The sequence below is a fragment of the Rissa tridactyla genome, chromosome 1 (assembly GCF_028500815.1).
Source record: "Rissa tridactyla isolate bRisTri1 chromosome 1, bRisTri1.patW.cur.20221130, whole genome shotgun sequence".
In the NCBI taxonomy this organism is placed as follows: Eukaryota; Metazoa; Chordata; class Aves; order Charadriiformes; family Laridae; genus Rissa; species Rissa tridactyla.
This window is the reverse complement of record NC_071466.1, coordinates 202,239,891-202,257,740: the sequence shown is the minus strand read 5'-3', so window position 1 is coordinate 202,257,740 and position 17,850 is coordinate 202,239,891. Positions and strand designations below refer to the sequence as shown.

At 48.6% G+C, this 17,850-nt stretch overlaps 1 protein-coding gene across 1 annotated transcript in view; it reads right to left on the bottom strand.

The window, feature by feature from the left end:
* Positions 1 to 14,088: 14,088 nt before the first annotated feature.
* CELSR1 (cadherin EGF LAG seven-pass G-type receptor 1) overlaps positions 14,089 to 17,850 on the bottom strand; it is a 174,831-nt gene continuing 171,069 nt past the window's right edge. The window contains exon 35 of the mRNA XM_054218028.1: positions 14,089 to 16,337. Coding sequence (XP_054074003.1) covers positions 16,313 to 16,337 — 25 coding nt within the window. The 3' untranslated portion in view covers positions 14,089 to 16,312. The remainder of the gene's footprint in view (positions 16,338 to 17,850) is intronic.

Genomic DNA, 17,850 nt, shown 5'->3' with positions numbered 1-17,850 from the left:
TGTTAGTGTGGGTTTTATTACTACTTCATCTCGCAGCACTCTCGGGTATGGTTGTTTGCTACTGTACTGGTTAGAGGAAGGTTGAGTTGAGGACATGAAAAAGGACATAGCCATTTCTGTGTCTTCAGAATTCACTTTCTTTTAAAATTCACAGAACTGCAGGAGTTGGCAAGGACCTCGAGATCATCTAGTCCAACTCCACCACTCAGAGCAGGGGCAACTGGAGCAGGTTGCTCAGAGCTGAGTTGTCAGGTTTGGAATATTTCTAAGGATGGAGACTCCACAACCTGCACTAATAAGATCCCCCTGAGCCCTCACTTCTCAAGGCTGAACAGCCCCGACTCTCAGCTTCTCCTTGATCTCCAGTTCCCACCTTGTCACCTCTTCCATATCTGTGTCAGGAAGTTACCACCACTCCAGAGACCTCCTGGACTGCGTGTGCCTCTCAGTGTTGTCCTTCCACCAGGTATCAGAGTGGTTTAAGTCCGCCATGAAGAGCAGGGCCTGCAAACATGAGGCTACTTCCAGCTATCTTTCTTCCTGATCACACAGTCTGTAGCAGATACCTACAGCAATGTCACCCTTGTAGGTTGCTCCTCTGATCGTAAACCACATGCTCTCAGCTGGCTCATTGTCCACCCCCAGCCAGAGCTCCATGCTGTTGTGCTGCTCACTCGCATCCGGAATGACCCCCCCACCTTCCCAGGCCATCCTTGGAGATCCTGTACTCATCCATGGCAGCACTTTGGCTGCGTGAGCAATCCCACCATGTCTTCATGATCTCAATGCGATCGGCCCGTGCAACTGCACACAGAGCTCTAACTCCTCTTGCGGGTTGCCCATGCTGCATGTGTAGTGTATCGACACTTCAGAGGGGCATCTAGAGAGGCTCCACCTGCTTGTTTTGTTGTTCTCAGGGTCTCTCCTGCCTGGATCACCCTGCTGCCTTAGCTTGCCAACCCAGTCTACCACTGCGTCCCGGCACGCCATCCTGGATCAAAGTGCCTGGTGAGCTGCAAACCTCCTTAGACACCAGGTTGAGTCAGTGGGTGGAGCTTCTATCCGTTGTGGCAGGGAATGTCCTACTGCTGTCACTCTGCCTGTCCCTCCTTCACTATGGTGGCAGGTTTGGGCTCTCAAGGCTGCAGGGTTTTGGGGACGATCAAATTAATCTCTCCCTGGTCACCTCTGATGTGGCCCAGGCTGCTGGCCTCCTGCCATGGCTCCTGGTGAATCAGACCCTCCACCAGTGCCCACCTCCTGCAGGTAAGGAACCCAGCTCTGGTGGGCCCTGGGGGGCTGCACCCTCCTGCAGGAGCTCAGTCTGAGTTGAGGTCACTGTTAGCATTTCCTCATTCTTCAAAAGAACGCGAGTTACTGTTTTTTAAAATCCAGAAGTTGCTGAGTAGATACTGTTGTGGTTGCCACAATGAAATGTCAGGTCTTTAGAGCTGGTAGATGTCTGCAGAACCCGTGATAGCCCAGCTGGTAATTTTGTTTAGCTTAAGGCTCTATTTGACACTAGTCAAATAGAAACTAGTCCAGCCATTAACATTTCTCTTCTATAATGAGTCCTTAACTCCTTTTTACTTTCATGTTTCCACCAGGCAGTGTTTCCCTTCCTATGTGCCTCCAAGGATTTAAACGTGGACATTCTTTTGTCTCTAAAGCTCCAAAATTTAGCTATTGCGTAGCCACCTGTGACCCCTGGGCTTATTAAAGTGTCCACAAGGCAAGTTCTCAGAGCTGCCTAAAAACAACTGCCTCTGGGCCTGCCCAAAACCCGCTGAAGTCACATCAGTCTGGGGACGCTGCGGTACCGAACTCTGCTTGGAGCGCGGGTTGAAGGAGCCAAGATCCACACGCACCCTGGTTTTAAACTCACTCGTTCTTAGTCTTTTGAACCTGTTCTGAAAAAGTTTTCGAGGCAAAAAAAGTACTTGGTAAATTTGAATAGGCTTTGCAAATACTTTCAGAACAACAAAAAAATCACAATCCCAGAATAATTTTGATAAATTTGCCTTTTTTTTTTTTTTTTTTTTTTAAAGAAAACATTCATCCTGCCCTATAGGCTTGGTAGTTACTTGTGGTTTTCTGGGTGCGAGCGTTACTTCAGGGACGGGCGGAGCTGCTGGGTGGTGGGAGCTCTGCTTTGCTGCCTGGGTGAAGCCTTGCTGGCCGCCAGCAGCCGAGGAAGCACCTCACCCTGGGGGATGGCCCCTTCAAGCCGGGCAGGTTTTTCCCCGCCACCGGGATGTGTTTCCTTAACCTTTGAAGAGAAAAGGACTTTTTTTCCCCTCTTTCCTCAGCTTTTTTTTCCCCTTTTTCTCTTTTACCAGGTGAGCTCGGTTTTACAAGTCCCATTCTGAAGATGGATCCTCCCAGTGCGCTATCCCTAGGAAAGCTTTCCTGCTGGCTTGCTGGTACGACGCCGGGCGCATCCTGAGCCCAGGGGACTCAGGGTGTTCGCAGGCGCAGAAGTTGTAAGCGCTTTTAACATCGTTATGGTGAATTTAGGAGTTCTGGCCATGAGATCGCAGGTTTGCTGAGAGCCACTGAGCCAGTGCCTCATAGCAGGGACATTGAGCCGATGCTGCTTGTGCAGAGCTGGCATGGGCTACAACGAGCATCTGGTACAGCTCCTGTGGGACGGAGGCTTTTTAACAAATGCTCCACTTCCCTCTTTTTCTTTAAGCAACCTTAAAATTGGATACAGCAACAATCCAGGATGGCTAACGCAGAAAATTCATAAGCCGACATGCTGCTCTTCAGTGGAAACCTCTCTACCACTGGTCTCAATTCACTTTTGAGGGTCAGGGACTTTGATTTTGTCATCAGAGCATGGTTCTACTGAAGATGCTTCATCTGAGGAAGAGGCAAGTACGGACAGTGTTTGGTTAACAGAAAAGTTAGTCTGAGAAGGATGGAGGCTTCTTCTAGGCTTCTTCTCAATTTCAGTGCAGCTTGGCCTCTGGCCATGATGATGAGCAAAGACCTTTGAGATGACAAAGCAATTGCTGCTGTTGCTCCCAGTGATACGGCGAGACCACTAACTAGGAATTAGTGGGCACTTGTGAAATTGAAATTGCAAATATCTTCTTGCATGGGATGCTTCACAACAGGTTGCACACGTCTAGCAACTTGAAGCTTGTGTTGCGTGTTTAAAACAGCGTTTCCAAACGGCTTGTACTGTTCGGAGGGGGTGGTACGTTTCTCTTTCCATCCCCTGTGTTTCTCCTGGGTAAGGATCTTCACAACTGACCTCCTGTGTGAGAGCCTTGCTCTTCTCGTACTTCGGGTCCCTGACAAGGGGAATTTTGTTCTGTCCTGCACAGGGACCCAGCTTCTCAGGGGAGTCTGTCAGCATGGCCTATAGAGGCACGTTTCTGCCGCTGGATCTGGCTGTTACAGGCAAGACGAGCAGCACCATCACCATTTCTGACTGTCTTCGTAAAGAGGATGGTGCTTTCAGCTACTCCAGTCCTGCTCAGCCGGTGTGCGGTAGAATCATGGAACACCAGGTTGGGAGGGGACCTCAAGGATCATCTGGTCCAACGTTTCTTGGCAAAAGCAGGTAGTGTTGAGTTGAGTGCGGTGCTTGAATCCCACGCTCCAGCCTGCCCTGAGACTTGCAGCCCAGCCCAGACCATCTCGAAAGGGCTGTGAAAATGCCTGGGGACACAGCCGAGATAGCCCGGGGACACGGCTGTGAGAGCTTGGAAACGGGGCGGTAAAAGACGGAGGTCGGTGCCTGGGGTCGGGCAGCCGTGCTCCCCACAAGGGACCATCGCTGCCACCATCGCTCACGCAGCCTCTGCCAAGGCTGGAATTTGGCCAAGGTTTGGCTTGAACTGGGTCAGAGCAGTTTGGCCGGCAGGTGAATTTTCTTTTTTTTTTTTTTTTTCTCTCCTGCAGAAGATTAGCATCGACAGGCTTTTCAAAAAAATACTGGCTTTTCACTTCTTTGTCATTTTTCTCCCACTTTGGGCAACGAATTGCAAGCAGTTGATTTCACTTTCAAGTCGTCATTAAGCTTTTCAGGACTTGAAATGTTTGGTTTTAAAGACTCAAGTGAATAACTACTTAGGGGGAAAAAAAAAAAAAGGACTTTTTCCCTTCTAAAGTAGAGAACGCGATAACAAGGATTGGAGCATATAGCTGAAAACCCACAACTCATGTCAGCTAAAGGCTGGGACTGAATTGAAATCCCTGTTGTACCCTGTGACTGTATTTGAAACCTGTGTTGCTGAGTGTATAATGGCTGAAAAATTGTGCTCCGAGTGCTGTTTTATTCCAAAAGTGCTTATGTAAAACCTGTCGTAATTGCTCTCCTGGTTTCGTTCCTTCTTGGAATGCTGTTCCTTCCTTTCGTTCCTGCCCCGGCTGGACCTGCAGAGCTGGAGGACGGGGCTGTCCCCCCGAGCAAGGAGAGCGGGGTTGTCCTCTGACTCTGTGTTCACCTGGGTGGCGTCTTTGGAGAGGTGAGACGTCGCGCAGGCGTTGCGAAGGGCTTCGGTCACGCTGCGGCAGCTCAGGATTTATGGGCCGGCAGTAAAAGCGTCGGCTCTTAGTGTTCGTGTCGGCTTGTTGGGCTGAAAGAACCTTTCATCCTCCTGCTTCAAAATCAAGTGCTTTTCACGTGCTTTCTCTCCGTAGCTGCAAACCACGGGGAATAAAGCTGACGTTGTTTTTATGGAGCCGTTTTTCCCCCTTTTTAGAACAGATCCATCCTTTCAGCATGCTTGTAAAGCAAAAAAAAAAATGATAGTTTTTTTGGATGCAGCGTTTAGTTTGCACATATACGTATTGCCATTCAGCCCCTGGGGGCAAGGCTGAGCCCTCCTCAGGAGCTGGGAGATGACTGCAAGCAACCAGCTGTGCTGACTCGCCCCCTCAGGTAATGGGACGGGACCGGAGTGAAGATTCCAGCGCCGCCTCCGCTGCCTGGATTTCAGGGTTACGCTCTTTCGGACTTAAGGATACGACTTCCCCTTCCACCTTTATTCCCAAACTTGAATTCTCAAATCTCTCTTCGTCCAAAAAAATCCTTTCAGCTTGGAGACCTCAGCACAGGAAGGTCCGGTGAGGGTCCCTGGTGTCCCCCCTTTACACGGGGAAGCTGTTAGTTTCTGCAGCCAGGGATGGCAGAACCATCCGTGGAGGGATCTCTGCGCCACCAAACAGCCTTGGAAGGCCGTGGAAGTGTGCAGCACCATCTGATCAGAGGGTTACATGATCAGAGGGCTGGAGCACCTCTCCTATGAGGACAGGCTGAGAGAGTTGGGGTTGTTCAGTCTGGAGAAGAGAAGGCTCCGGGGAGACCTTATAGCAGCCTTCCAGTACCTGAAGGGGGCCTACAAGAAAGATGAGGAGGGACTTTTTACAAGGGCTTGTAGCGGTAGGATGAGGGGTAATGGCTTCAAACTGGAAGAGGGTAGATTTAGATTAGATAATAGAAACAAATTCTTTACTCTGAGGGTGGTAAGACACTGGAACAGGCTGCTCAGAGAAGTTGTGGAGTCCCCATCCCTGGAAGTGTCCAAGGCCACGCTGGATGGGGCTTTGAGCAGCCTGGTCCAGTGGGAGGTGTCCCTGCCCATGGCAGGGGGGGTTGCAACTAGATGATCTTTAAGGTCCCTTCCAACCGAAACCATTCTGTGATTCTATGATCTGTTCTGCAGCAATGCTTTCTTCAATCTGGACTGCCTTTAGAAGATGGAGCACATAATATGGAGGGAGCACAGCAAAGTGAGTCTCCTGGTTGCTCTCCATAAGCATGTAATTCCCTTATCAGTTGCATTTATGGTACTGTTCGAATGAAAAAAAAGGTTGAGGTTTCACCACAGCTGTAAGCCAGTCTCAGAGATGAAGCCCTTCCATCTCCTGCCTGCTGGTCCTGATACTAACGAGCATTTCTTCAGACGTCTGGTGAGCTGGAAGCCAGGAAGAAGCTTCTGAAGGCAAGAGGCTGTTGATGGGAAGGGGGCAAATGTGAAAAGCTGATGTGGAGTGAGGCCATGGTGAAAACATCGTGTGTGGGCTGGGGAAGTCGGAGCCAACTGGTCTGTCAGTAAGGATGAGCACGGATCAGAGAAAGTCAGGTTGGAACTGCAGATTTCTCTGAATGCTGGTTTCTTTAAATAAATCCAGATTGTTCAATTTCTCCAAGCAAAGAAAGACCAACAGCCCAGACTACTACCAAAGCCAAAAGAACCCCAAACGCAAACAGGTAAGCAAATAAAAAAAAATAAATTGTTTTCCATACAAGAAACAGGAAGAAAGAAAATGGATGAGGGGATTGGATCTGGCCTTCTGGCCTGGAAACCATGGGTGTTAAGCGCATCATGGTAGCACACAATGTTGGGAGACGCTGGTGACAGTAGGGGAAGAAGATGCCCCACGGATGAGGAACATACTTGCAACCGTGCACTGTTTGTGATTAGCATTTTAAAAAAAAATGCTTCCTCTGCGTTTATATGCATTTACATGCTTTAATGAATTAAACACAACGCAATTAGCCATCATAAATGCCATAATCACCCCGACGTGGCACGCCGGGATGGTGCAGCGAAGCGGCGTGTTGTTTCCAGCGTCAGCAGCAGGAGGCACCAGGGCACCGCGCTCGTCCCTCCCAACCTGCACCACTCACCCTTGGGAAGCGGTGGCTAGAGGAAGAGCATCCATAATTTGTGAAGTTTTTCCCCCCTTTTCTTTTCTTTTTTTTTTTTTTTTTTTTTACGGATTTTTGCTGAGCCAACACATTGGAATAATTGTCACTCGCTGGCCTTGCTCCAGGCAGGGGTAGAGCCCCACTGTCGTTTCAGCACACCAGTGAAAAACACACGGGTGGAGAAGGAGCAACTTTTTAGAGCCTGTCTCCCGTCGGGGCTGGGCAGCCATCACCGTGCGAGTTGGGCCCGTGAGAGCCCCGGCAGCAGGGCAAACACATACTTTTTATGTTTTTTATGTAGAGTTCAGGCCCTGGCTGTCCTCCATCCCCTGCGCCGTGCTGAGCCGGTCATTGGCTTTCACGGTCACCCTTAAACTTAGCTCTTGAATGGCTGGAGGTAAATAAGATTTTTTTTTATTTATTTTTTTTTTTTTGAGACCTGGCACCAGATTCTTACACTTATTTGGGTGTGTGGGGGGTCTGATGAACGCTAACTTCTGGGTTTGGTTTGCTGAATCTCCAGGATTTTTTTTCTTTTCTCAAATGTCTTGCATTTTACTACACATACAGCATCAGCTAGAGAAACTTGAGAATGGAAAAAGTTAATGGACTCCTCATTCTATGCAATTTTACAGCATATAGAGTAGTTTCTTCAATACAAAAGAGCTTCAAACTCCCTCCAGAAGTTTTGAGGTCCTAGAAACAATGAAATCCAAGGAGAGATTCCCCTTAATCACACCCTACCTGGAAAATGAAGTTTTCCTAGGGGACTGTCCCTGTCTGATAATTCAATGGCACTGTACCCATTCAGTAGCACCATCTTTTGAGGATGCCCCAAGGACAACCCCAGCCTTGTAATTGCAGCACATCAGTTCCTGGGGGGGAAAAGCAACAGGAGACCTACTTCTAGCAAGAAGGTTCATCAAGAGAAAAGTGACCCGACTGCTCCGTCCTGGATTTCTCCAGTTGTGCTGTGGAGACTCATGATGGAAATTCCACCGGTGCTTTGCATTCCTGCCAGGCTCCTGGGTTTGTGTCTGGAGTTGCCATGAGCTGGAGGTCCTCTGCAAGCAGTGTTGGTGGCAGCTCTCACCCAGCAGTTCTGGCTGGCGGCTGGGCCATCTGGGTTGTCCTAACAAACTTCAAGTTGGACTTTTGGACAAATGGTGAATTCTTCTTTTTCTTCTTTAGCTCTGAGAAAGCCCCTAGGGAGGAAAGAGGAGCCTCAGAGATATGTAGCATGGACTTGATGGGAGCTGTTTCATCCCCCTGTGCATCCAGTTCTCTTCTGATTTTAATGACATTTGGTCAGAACAGAGACAAGAGGTTCACCTGTATCCTCTGGAGCGGGGAAGATGCTCCGTGTGCTCCTCTCCCCTGGGGCAGGTGCTGTAGAGGTTCCCTCTCCCAGTCTGACGCTTTCTCCAGGGCTGATGAACACCAGCACAGCAGGAAAACCCCGGGCCGTGCTCACTGCAATGCGGGAGGAGAGACTGAGGAGTCAGAACCAGTGATGTGGCGTTTCTTCTCATATTTGAAGGACTTCAGGGAAATTTGCATCTAAAAAAAAAAAAAAAAAAAAGGGTGAGTAGTAGCACCGGTCTCTTGCTTTGGCAATCTGTACATCTCAAAGGCTGCGGCCCCAGCTCCTGCCTGGTGGCCAAGCAAACTCAGCCCGGCTGCTATGGCTTCGTTACGCTGCGTGAGGCTTTGTATAAAATTATAAGCATCAAAGAAGGATGGATTATAAACATAAAAAGGACTGGTATACAAAAATGAGACAACTGGATATGAGGCATCTGGGGGATTTAAGATCGGTGCTGGATTAAAGGTAGTTTTTATTTTAATCTCGTAATTTAAGGTGGGTTTTTCTACCGTTCACGTATTTTTAGCTATCACTCCCCTCTGGGAGTACCTGGAGGACTCTACAGGTTGTGGCACCCCAACCAAAGGAACTCTGTTAGCAAATTTGCTATATGCAGTAAAACTCTGTGATCAACTTATTACAAGTTTGAAAGGTTTCAGGCATGGCTTTTAAAGTGAAGATCACTTTATGTACTATTAGTACTTATTGCTATTGTAATACCTATAGAAATGAATCGTAATAGCCTACACTGGTTTTAAATATTAAAGAAGGTGGTTTACGGTATAAGATTTTTTACCCTGAGCTAGTTTTACACCTAGCTATTATGATGAAGGAGAGGACAGCAAAATCTCAGCAAAATCAAATCTCAGCAAAATCACAAGGAAAAGTCTCTGTGAACTGATCAGTAGCCAGGTGTTGAACCTCATTTAAGCCACGTGGCCGTTTCATGGAGCAGGGACTGTCCTCATCTGGTGTGTCTCCTCTGCGCTGCAATACAACAGCAGCGCTTGAATTACAGGGAAAGGGGGAGAATTCACTACTGAGAGGAGAGGATTTGAGACTGATGACTTTTAAGGTGGCTCCCAGCAAGTTACCTCCTTTCTGAATCCAGAGGCTGAGCATCACTGGTGGGTCAGAAGGAACGTGTAAATGCTCTCCAAGTGCAAAAGGTTGATCCTGGGAATCAGAGCAGGCAGCTCATGTGCTGCTTGACACAACTATCTAACTCCTTAATTGCAATGGGCATCAGCCGTAACTCGTCCCCATAGCTAATGCTGCTCTGCTGAGCACCTGCCATGGAAATCCTGCCCAGTTTCGTCAAGGATCCTCTCCAGTTAGAGAGGCAGGTTTAACATGGACGGAGATTGCAGCAAATCCCAAGGGATGCATGGCATGTATCTGAACCACCGGCAGAGGCAAACTAAATGCTTTGTGAGAAACAGGAGTGCTCTGCTGCTGGTCCGCTCCAGTGAGAGGAACCGGCATTGACAGAAACCTCTTTGGGATCACCTTGGTTGCGATGGCCCTGGCTCTGCCACAGGGAAGCCATGCGTGGGGCTGATGGCTACCCGGGAAGCTGGCGTGTCACTCGCATGAGCCAGAAAGGAAATATAGAAGCTGCTTGTGGTTTGTGCTTGGCAGAACCTAGATGAGTCCAGCCAGGAAAGTGTTTTCCCTTGGACAGCCGGGTGGAGAAGAACCGTGTGCCAGGTGTGCTTTGGTGGCACGGCGGCTCGGCGCCTCCTGACCGCCCACTCGCTCCCATTAGTTTGGCTATTTCATGCCGGAGGAATGGACCCTAACCCCTAACCCTAACTTTAAAAAAACAGGGTTTTTCCCTGACTCTTTCCACCCCCAAAACCTGTTCCCCATGCAGCTGGAAGTGAAGGAGTTAACCATTCCAGGCTTTCTCCTTTGTTTTATCCAGAAAATCGAAACGTAATAAAATGTACCAATTTTTCTCCAAGTCAAATGCCTGATTTACTGCTTCACCTGGAAACTTGTTCCCTTCGCTGGCTCCCAACCGCAGCTGCTGCTGTTTTGTACGGGATTCATCGGGATGTTTCTAACCTGAAGGGACCCTGTGGAACGGATCCAGGCGAAAGGGACATTTATTTCTTTAAAACCAGGTATTCTTTCCCCTCTTAAAACATGCTGGCCTTTTGGGATCTGCTTTTATAACTAATGAAATTACTGCTGTAGGTTCTTTCTTTTTTTTTTTTATAATCTGATGAGCACGCACTAGAAATGCAGCTGTTTTGATTGAAGATCGCTCTTATCTCTTTGTACCTTGAGGGTGCTCGCTCCAGCACAGCTATTCCATTATGGGTGACTTGCCTTGTGCCATAAACAGGGTTTTTTTTTCTCCTCTCTGAGTAATCGTGTCATTGCAGAACCCGCCGGTTCGCCTTTTCGCTGCAAACCCTCCCGTCGGCTTAGGCGAGCGCCGGTGTGGGCTCTCCCCCCGATGCTTTTCTAAGGTCTCCCCTTGTCCCACCAGTCACGTCCACCACTTGCCCACGCAGAGGGAAGAGCGGCCGGGCAGCATCCACTTGCGGGGCTTCGAGGGGAGACCTGTTCCTTCCTCTGCTGCTCACCCAGCAGAGCTGGTGCTGGAATCACTCGACCGTCAGAAATACTTTCACCGCATTTAAAAACACCATAGACAGGGACCCACTGCTTCAGTTGCCCTGTTTATGCACGTGCGGGACTTCACATGCTCATTATTTCCTTGAGCGTGTGAGTATCTAACAAAAACACAGGCCCAGCACAACGTTCTTCATTTGGAAAGTGTGATATGGGCTTCACGTGCGAACTAGATCATTCAAGATGGACTTCCAAAGAGCTGCCATCAAATGACAAAAAGCAAAAGGTTCTCCCTCACATTAGCTCAAGAGGCTGGTGTTTTTGCAAGCTGTTGTATTTGCAGCCGGGGGAAAACCCCCAACCTGTGAGAAACTGATGCTGGAAACTGCCCAACTGGACGCACTTTTTTGAATGGAAAGAAGAGTGGAAGCACCTGGAAAGCTGGAGCTTTGAGTTCATTTCTGTTTCACGAGTGGCTCTGGTGTAAAATGAAGGCTTTGTGAAGGCCAGGATGGGCTCCGGGAGCCTTAGGCCATGCTGGGCAGGGGGGTGTCCCCCGTTTTGGCCAAGGATGGCCCTGGGACACATGGTAGCTGTCAGAGAGACGGGGCACTTAAGCACAGTCTTCTCTATCAGGGGTGTCTCAGCCCCACTCCACCTCTGCGGTGTCTCCTGACCAGCGCAGGGGCTGGGGGGGTCTCACAGCAGCCTCGTCTCCCTTCACGAAGCAGCGGTTCAGAGAGACATCGGTCTGAGCTGCCCTTCAAACAGAAAATACGCTCAGAGTATGTAATATTTGAGTTTGAAGGGGTGGATACCCTATTCACAGTTGTCCTTGAGCAGAGGGATGGCAGCAGTAGATGTCTGACCAAGACAGAAGGGGAGACACCAGCCCAGTACAGAGCTCCAGGGGTCTCCTGGGGGCACTTACAAACACTTTTAAGTATTTAGAAGACAAGAATGAATTAACACGGTCTCTTTGCAAGACACACGTCAGATTAATCTGATTTTCTTCTTTAATACGGCACCTGGCGTGGTGGCTAAAGGAGCAGCAGCAGATGGGACGTGTCTTCAGTAAGTGGTTTGATACTGTCCCACGCTGTAATCTCACATGCAAAACACAGTCAGCGGGGGCTGATGTTAATCCACACAAGGTAGGTGCAAAACTTGCTTGGCAAGAAGGGAAGTTTTACAAGAGCCCTCTTGGGCTTAGTTGTATTTGGTATATTCATTCATAGTTTGAATGGTGAAATAAAAGGTAGCTTGCAAAGGCTGCAGATGCTGCCAAAGGGCTCCGAGCATCCCCACAGACAGGACTAAAATCCAAAACGAGTACGAAAAACTGGAGACTGGATCCAAAAATCACGAGAGTAAAATGGAAGATGAGTCCAGTGCAAATTGCTACCTACAGGGAGGAAAAGGGAGCTGCATACAAGGCTGCGGGGCCCCAACGCACCCCAGGCTGGCCCTGGCGCTGCAGAGGAGGTTGGTCTGGACGATAATAACATCTCACCAGGGCTGCCGGGGGATCTCCTGTCTGCAACCCCTCCCAGACCTCGGTAGGAGCATCCCCTGCAGCTGAGCGAGCTGTCTCTAAGCATGACGTAAGAATATGGTCAAACTAACTCCTCGTGCTAGGAAGTGCTATTACAGGCTATTTTCAAATCTGCTGGAATCATCACTTTTAGATTTTTAAGAACATTAGACAAATCCCCGGGTATCCTGGGTCGTTGGAGGTGCTGGGCTATGTGAGCCCTTAGGTTACTGCAGGCTTCTGGTGCCATGATGCCGCCACTGCTCCATCTCTTCTGGAGTCTTTTTTCTTACAATTTGCTTAGGCCCAATGTCATTGTAAAGATTAGGACAGTAAAAGGGAATGAAATGGAGATTTTTTTTATTAGTAATTCTTTTTTTCGGTTGTTGGTAGGCCTACCGCTTGCATTTTGTGGGCTGCTCTGGCCTCTTCTTTCTCTCTGCCATCTCCAGAAAGGCCACATTAGACCTGGGAAGGGGCTGAAGAAGGGCAAGAAGGAAGGCTAAAAGGTACAGCGGCGTTTCTGCACAAAGAACAATTAGAGAGGTCTGAGCTCTTCAGGTGGAAAGAGACAACCCAAGTGCTCTAGGATGAAGCCTGTCTTCCTCTGTGACCTGGAGAAAGTGACTGAGAAACCACTGCTCGCTGCCTCTCACAAAGGTGTCCATCGCAGGGGACAGGACTAAAGCTGCAGACGAGTAAGAACTTCTTGCTGCTTGTGACCGCATCAGGCAACCCACTGCGTACCAGAAGTTTATGTGGGGCCAAAACACAATGGGACACGTTACTGGAGAAAAAAATGGGCTGCTGGAGACAAGCACAACCCCTCCCGCTGGGGACCCCTGAGCTGCAGCGTGCTGGGGGCTGTGGGCCCTGCTGGGGCCACCCGGACGTGTAATGTGTGGCGGATAATCCGCTTTTCCTAAACGTCTGCTGTTGGCCGTTACCGGAGACAGGATGACAGGCTGGCCTGTCCCGTTAACTATCCCGCTGATGTGAAAGCCTGAGGCTCTTTTCTGCTTTTCCACATTAAAGGCAACTAATAATTGAGAACAAACTCAAGTATTAGTGTTCCACCAAAAAAATGGATTTGTATAATAAAATTTAGAACAGTTTCCCTTTGAGCTAATTGCTTGGGTTTGTTCTGGCAGAGCTGTTTGCAAATCGAAGATCCTGTCTTTGATTTTGCCCCTAAATCATGACAATAACCAGCCTCTCTCCCCCTGACCTCACACCCTCCCAGTTTATTGCTTAATGTTTAGAAACATTTATGGAAAAGCTGTCCAGATGATACTGAGAAACACTTGCATTTCCAGAAAGCTGGCAGACACGAGCAGGACACTGCTGTGCCTCATGAGACGCGTGAACGAAGACTTGCACAACAGCCTGAGAAGTACAGAGCGAGCAAGACCACGGCTTGGTCTCAGTTGGCTTGGGAAAGACAAGAACGTAGCCAAGAAAAGTCCAAAAAGGTCCTTCTCACTGCAGACTTTTGTGGGCCGGGCTGGCTGCCTCACCCCGCCCAGCTCCTCTCCAAACCCTGTATTCTAAACCCAGCTCATTGCTGGCGGTGATCTTCGCTCTGGGTTAGCAGAGGGTGTTTGTCTTCCACGTGCTGTTTCCCAGGTGTGAGGAACACTGCAGGTTTGGACCGACACGCCATGCACGTGGTGGTACCCTGGACCGCATGTCCACCGCGAGCAAACCCCGCCATGAGACACCACCCGGGGCTGGAAGCATCCCGCAGGGAGCAGCTGCTGGAGGCTGATGCTTTACAGCCTCTTCTTCCTCAGCGAGAGCGATGGGCGCCCGTACGTCTCCCCCCTCCTGGTACTTTCTAAACTCCGGGAAGTGCCATTTGGATCCTCAGCATCTGTCCTGCACTTAAAATAAACCACCAGAGGAAGAATACAAGTTCAAAAAAAAAATTCTTAATTTATTGTAAATTCTCCTTTCATCTGTGCTGCAATTCCAGTGTTCTGCACATTAATAAATATACATTTGTTAAAAAAAAACAACAAACAACCTCCAGTGTCTAATCTGCCATAAAGCTTTTTAAAAGTCATAAAAATAGGTTTTAATTTTTTTTGTCATTAATACAACTGACCCTCATTTACTGCAACGATTCCGATCGCAATAAAAACTACCTACATCTCACTGGGACAAAATATACATACACAGATGTAAAAACAACTAGCGTGGGTTATACACAATGCCTGAGCACACTGCCAAGTGCCAGACCCTTAAAACATTCAAAACTTTTTTCAGTCAGAAAATGTCACACAGTTAACGTTGCATAATTTTTAAAGGAATAGCACCCTTCCTCCCTCTCCCCTGCCAAAGGCCTCCTTGATACATTTGAAAATGCATAGGAATCCAGCGAAACCAAGATTACTCTATATATTGTTTCATTTTTTTCCTCAACTCCAGCAGCCTGGTTTTCTCTTTGTTCCCTTTCACGCACACAGTTACACAAACGAAAGCCCATGTTTTCCCCAAAGGACTGCTCCGGCCAGCGAGGGGCTCCTGACAGCCTTGGTGACAGGGAGCAGGTCGCGGCCACGCTGTTGCCACCCTTGGAGTCGCGTATTCCCTCCACGGGGAGCCGCCAGCAGAGCTCTGCCCCGCGCTGCTGGACGCAAACTTTTTCACATCTTATTTTTCCTTTCTTTGTAAACACTGCAGGAAGGCGAAGATGGCGGACGGACCACGCTTAACCTTCCTACACTTGTGAAACCTGCGTATTTTTGCTGGGAAACATAAAACCTTAAGCCTTCCATGTGCTTTTTGAAACACCGAGAAGGCCGGGGCTTTGTCAAAGAGCTGGGCGGTGAAACCTGGGCATCCTTAAAGACTCCTATTCCTGCTTTGATTAGCAATGTGCTAATCAACGTGCTAACTCCAGTGGGAAAGAAATTAACAGTACAATAAAAAACCCGCGCCTGAGGCAGAACTTGTCCCACGGGAGGAGGGCCCTCTTCTCGGGACCTGCAGAGCGCTGGTCTGTCGCAGAGCCCAACCAAAGTCAAAACCTACCACACAATGACACCACTTGTTTTCTTGTTCTTGGTAAGGGAAACATTGATTTGACTTCTTCCAGACAAGAGCCGTGTCGAAATCTTAGACGAAGATATGATTTATTTTTAGACCTGAAGTTCAGTTGCTGAACATTTCAATGCACTTGAGAGAAGAGGTCAAAACACCAAGAAATGAAAAAATAAAAACATTTTTTGTAGGTTTTAGAAGAGGTTACGAAAAAAACATACCGTGTCCTTAAAGTGTTCCAAAATCTGTCAACAAAACTTATAAATTATAGTCGTGGATTTTGATGTAATCTTTACTGTATTACTTTGAAAACTGCATTGCATCTTAAGGTGGCTTCCATGCAAACCTCAGTTACTTTATCAAATGCCAAATTCAAGTAAAATTGTGCAATGTTCATATAAAAAATATCAAAACCTCTTTTAATTGATTTCCTATTATCAAATTAAGAAGATCAGTATAAATGTAAAATATACAAAGCAACTTTTTCTTTAGCAACACCATACAAAATATATAAAAGTATCTACACTTTTTATATATATATAAAGGATTTTTTTTTTTTTCTTAAGACGACGTGTCCATAGGGGGGTGGATAGAGATGCTGGCATAGAAACGAAAGGACACTTGTTGGGATATTCCTCCCCAGAGCCCAGCAAGCCGAAGGGTTCGCCCTGTAGCCGGACAAAACTCCGCAAGAGATGTCTCCTGGTGCTTGTCTTAAAGCTGATGGATTGACTTACTGTAGGTCCACTGCGATAATAACGTGTTTTTCCGCGGTTCTCCCCGGTAATAAGCAACCCCTGCAGCACTGTCCGCACTGTGAGCAGGCATCCGTCCCTCACAGTGCATCCCTGTGGCCATTTCCATGTGTTTTGGCATGGGTTCATGCCGCACGGAGCGTCCCACACAGCAGCCTCATCGCAGGCGCATCCAGGCGCTGTGTTTCCGCCGCGAGCGGTGCGGAGTCTACCATAATGTGAAACCATGCGGGAATCGATGCCCACCTCATCCTCCTCGCTATGTGGCCGCTCCGACAAAGTCCGAGGTGGGCAGGCGGCGACCCCGCGGCGAGGAGTCCAGAACCGTGCAGCAGCGATCACAGTCTCCTGATGGTTCAAATTGAAGTTTCGTTACTGCCTCTGTTAGCGAGAAGAAGTAATCACGCAGGCTTAGGGTTAAACAGGCACAGGCAAACCGCTCCACACAAACCCACCTAATCCTTCTTAGCAAGGGCTCATGCTCCCTGAAGTTGCCACGCCTTGCCAACCCAACGCTTGCGTGGAGATGCTGCCATGGGGAAGACCAACTGGGAGAAACAATTCTGGGTAGTACACCAGAGACGTGCTCTTGGAGGAAGCTCTACAGAGAGCTTGTATTTGGCTAACGTTTAGGTGAAGATGTGAGGTTCACACACACGCTGTTAGAAACCTGGTATTTCAGACGGATTCATGCATTCTGCTGTCAAACAGCAGAGTTTTGCGGGACGTAAAAGGTGTGGAGATAAAACAGTTGCTTAGCACAAGTTGGCTAGTTATCCTCCCGTGATGAATGTCTTACCTCGTAGCAGCAAGCAGTTACTGCTTGTTAAAGACACCTCTGTTTCCTGGCTAACCAGGGTATATTCCAACAGCCAGTTCCCAGCAACCCAAAGATGTACTTTCATAGTGAGCTGGGAATGGGCTGTGCACCCAGACAACATGGGTGTCTAAAGCATGGTGGGACAACATCAGAGTTGAAGCTGGGTGAGAAATTTTCTCTTGGTTTGGAGAAAGAATGAGGCTATCATTTGTGTTAATATAAGGGAGACTATGTAGTTAAAATGTTTGTGCCAACTTTATGTATGGCTGTTGTCCTCATTTTAAATGCGAGAATTATGATGAGTAATGAAGTTTCTGATGAGTAACGAAGTTTCTGAGAACACCCTTTGGCTGAAAGCTCGCTCAGGCTTTTGTTAATGTTTGGTATAGCTTACAATGGCGAATACACCGATCGCCATACAGCAGGTGGGAATCGCGCACCTGGTAATTTAGGGTCGCTAGCTTGACACGGCACTTTCTCTGTAGCCTTTGGATCTCCTGCCCCAGCAATGGTTTCCCTCTGCCCAGCTGGAAACCCACCCCATGCTCCCCCCAGCCTAGCACCTTTTCCCCCGCAAAACACTGGGCGTCCTCAGGGGTCCTCTTCACTGGGGTCTTGCCCCAACCTGCCCTCCTCCATGCTGGCTGCCAGACACCCACAACAGCTCTTGCTGGTCTTACTGGACATGCATCAGGAAGGGCTGCTCTACGCACTTATTCTTTTTCTTGGGTGCTTGGTACTGGCCACGATATAATTAACTGTACCCCATTAGTGATAATTCCTTAATGGCCCTAAGCAGTCTCCCCACTGCAAAAGGGGAGGACAGGTGAAAAACAGAGGAAAAAAACATCTGTTCCCATGGGCCAAGGAGGGTGAAGGTGAGGGGTTGGGGCAGAGGAGCAGGAGCAGGGGGCAGCCCTGAGCAGAGCACCCCTGAGGGCACGCGTGGCTCCTGGGGCCACAGGTGGGTATTGATGAGCCATCCTGGATGCCTAGCAGCGTGAGAGAGTGGAAAAAGCCCGTCCTTGTCCTTGTGATGGGCTGGAGAAGGCGATGACCTCAGCAGCTCACCAG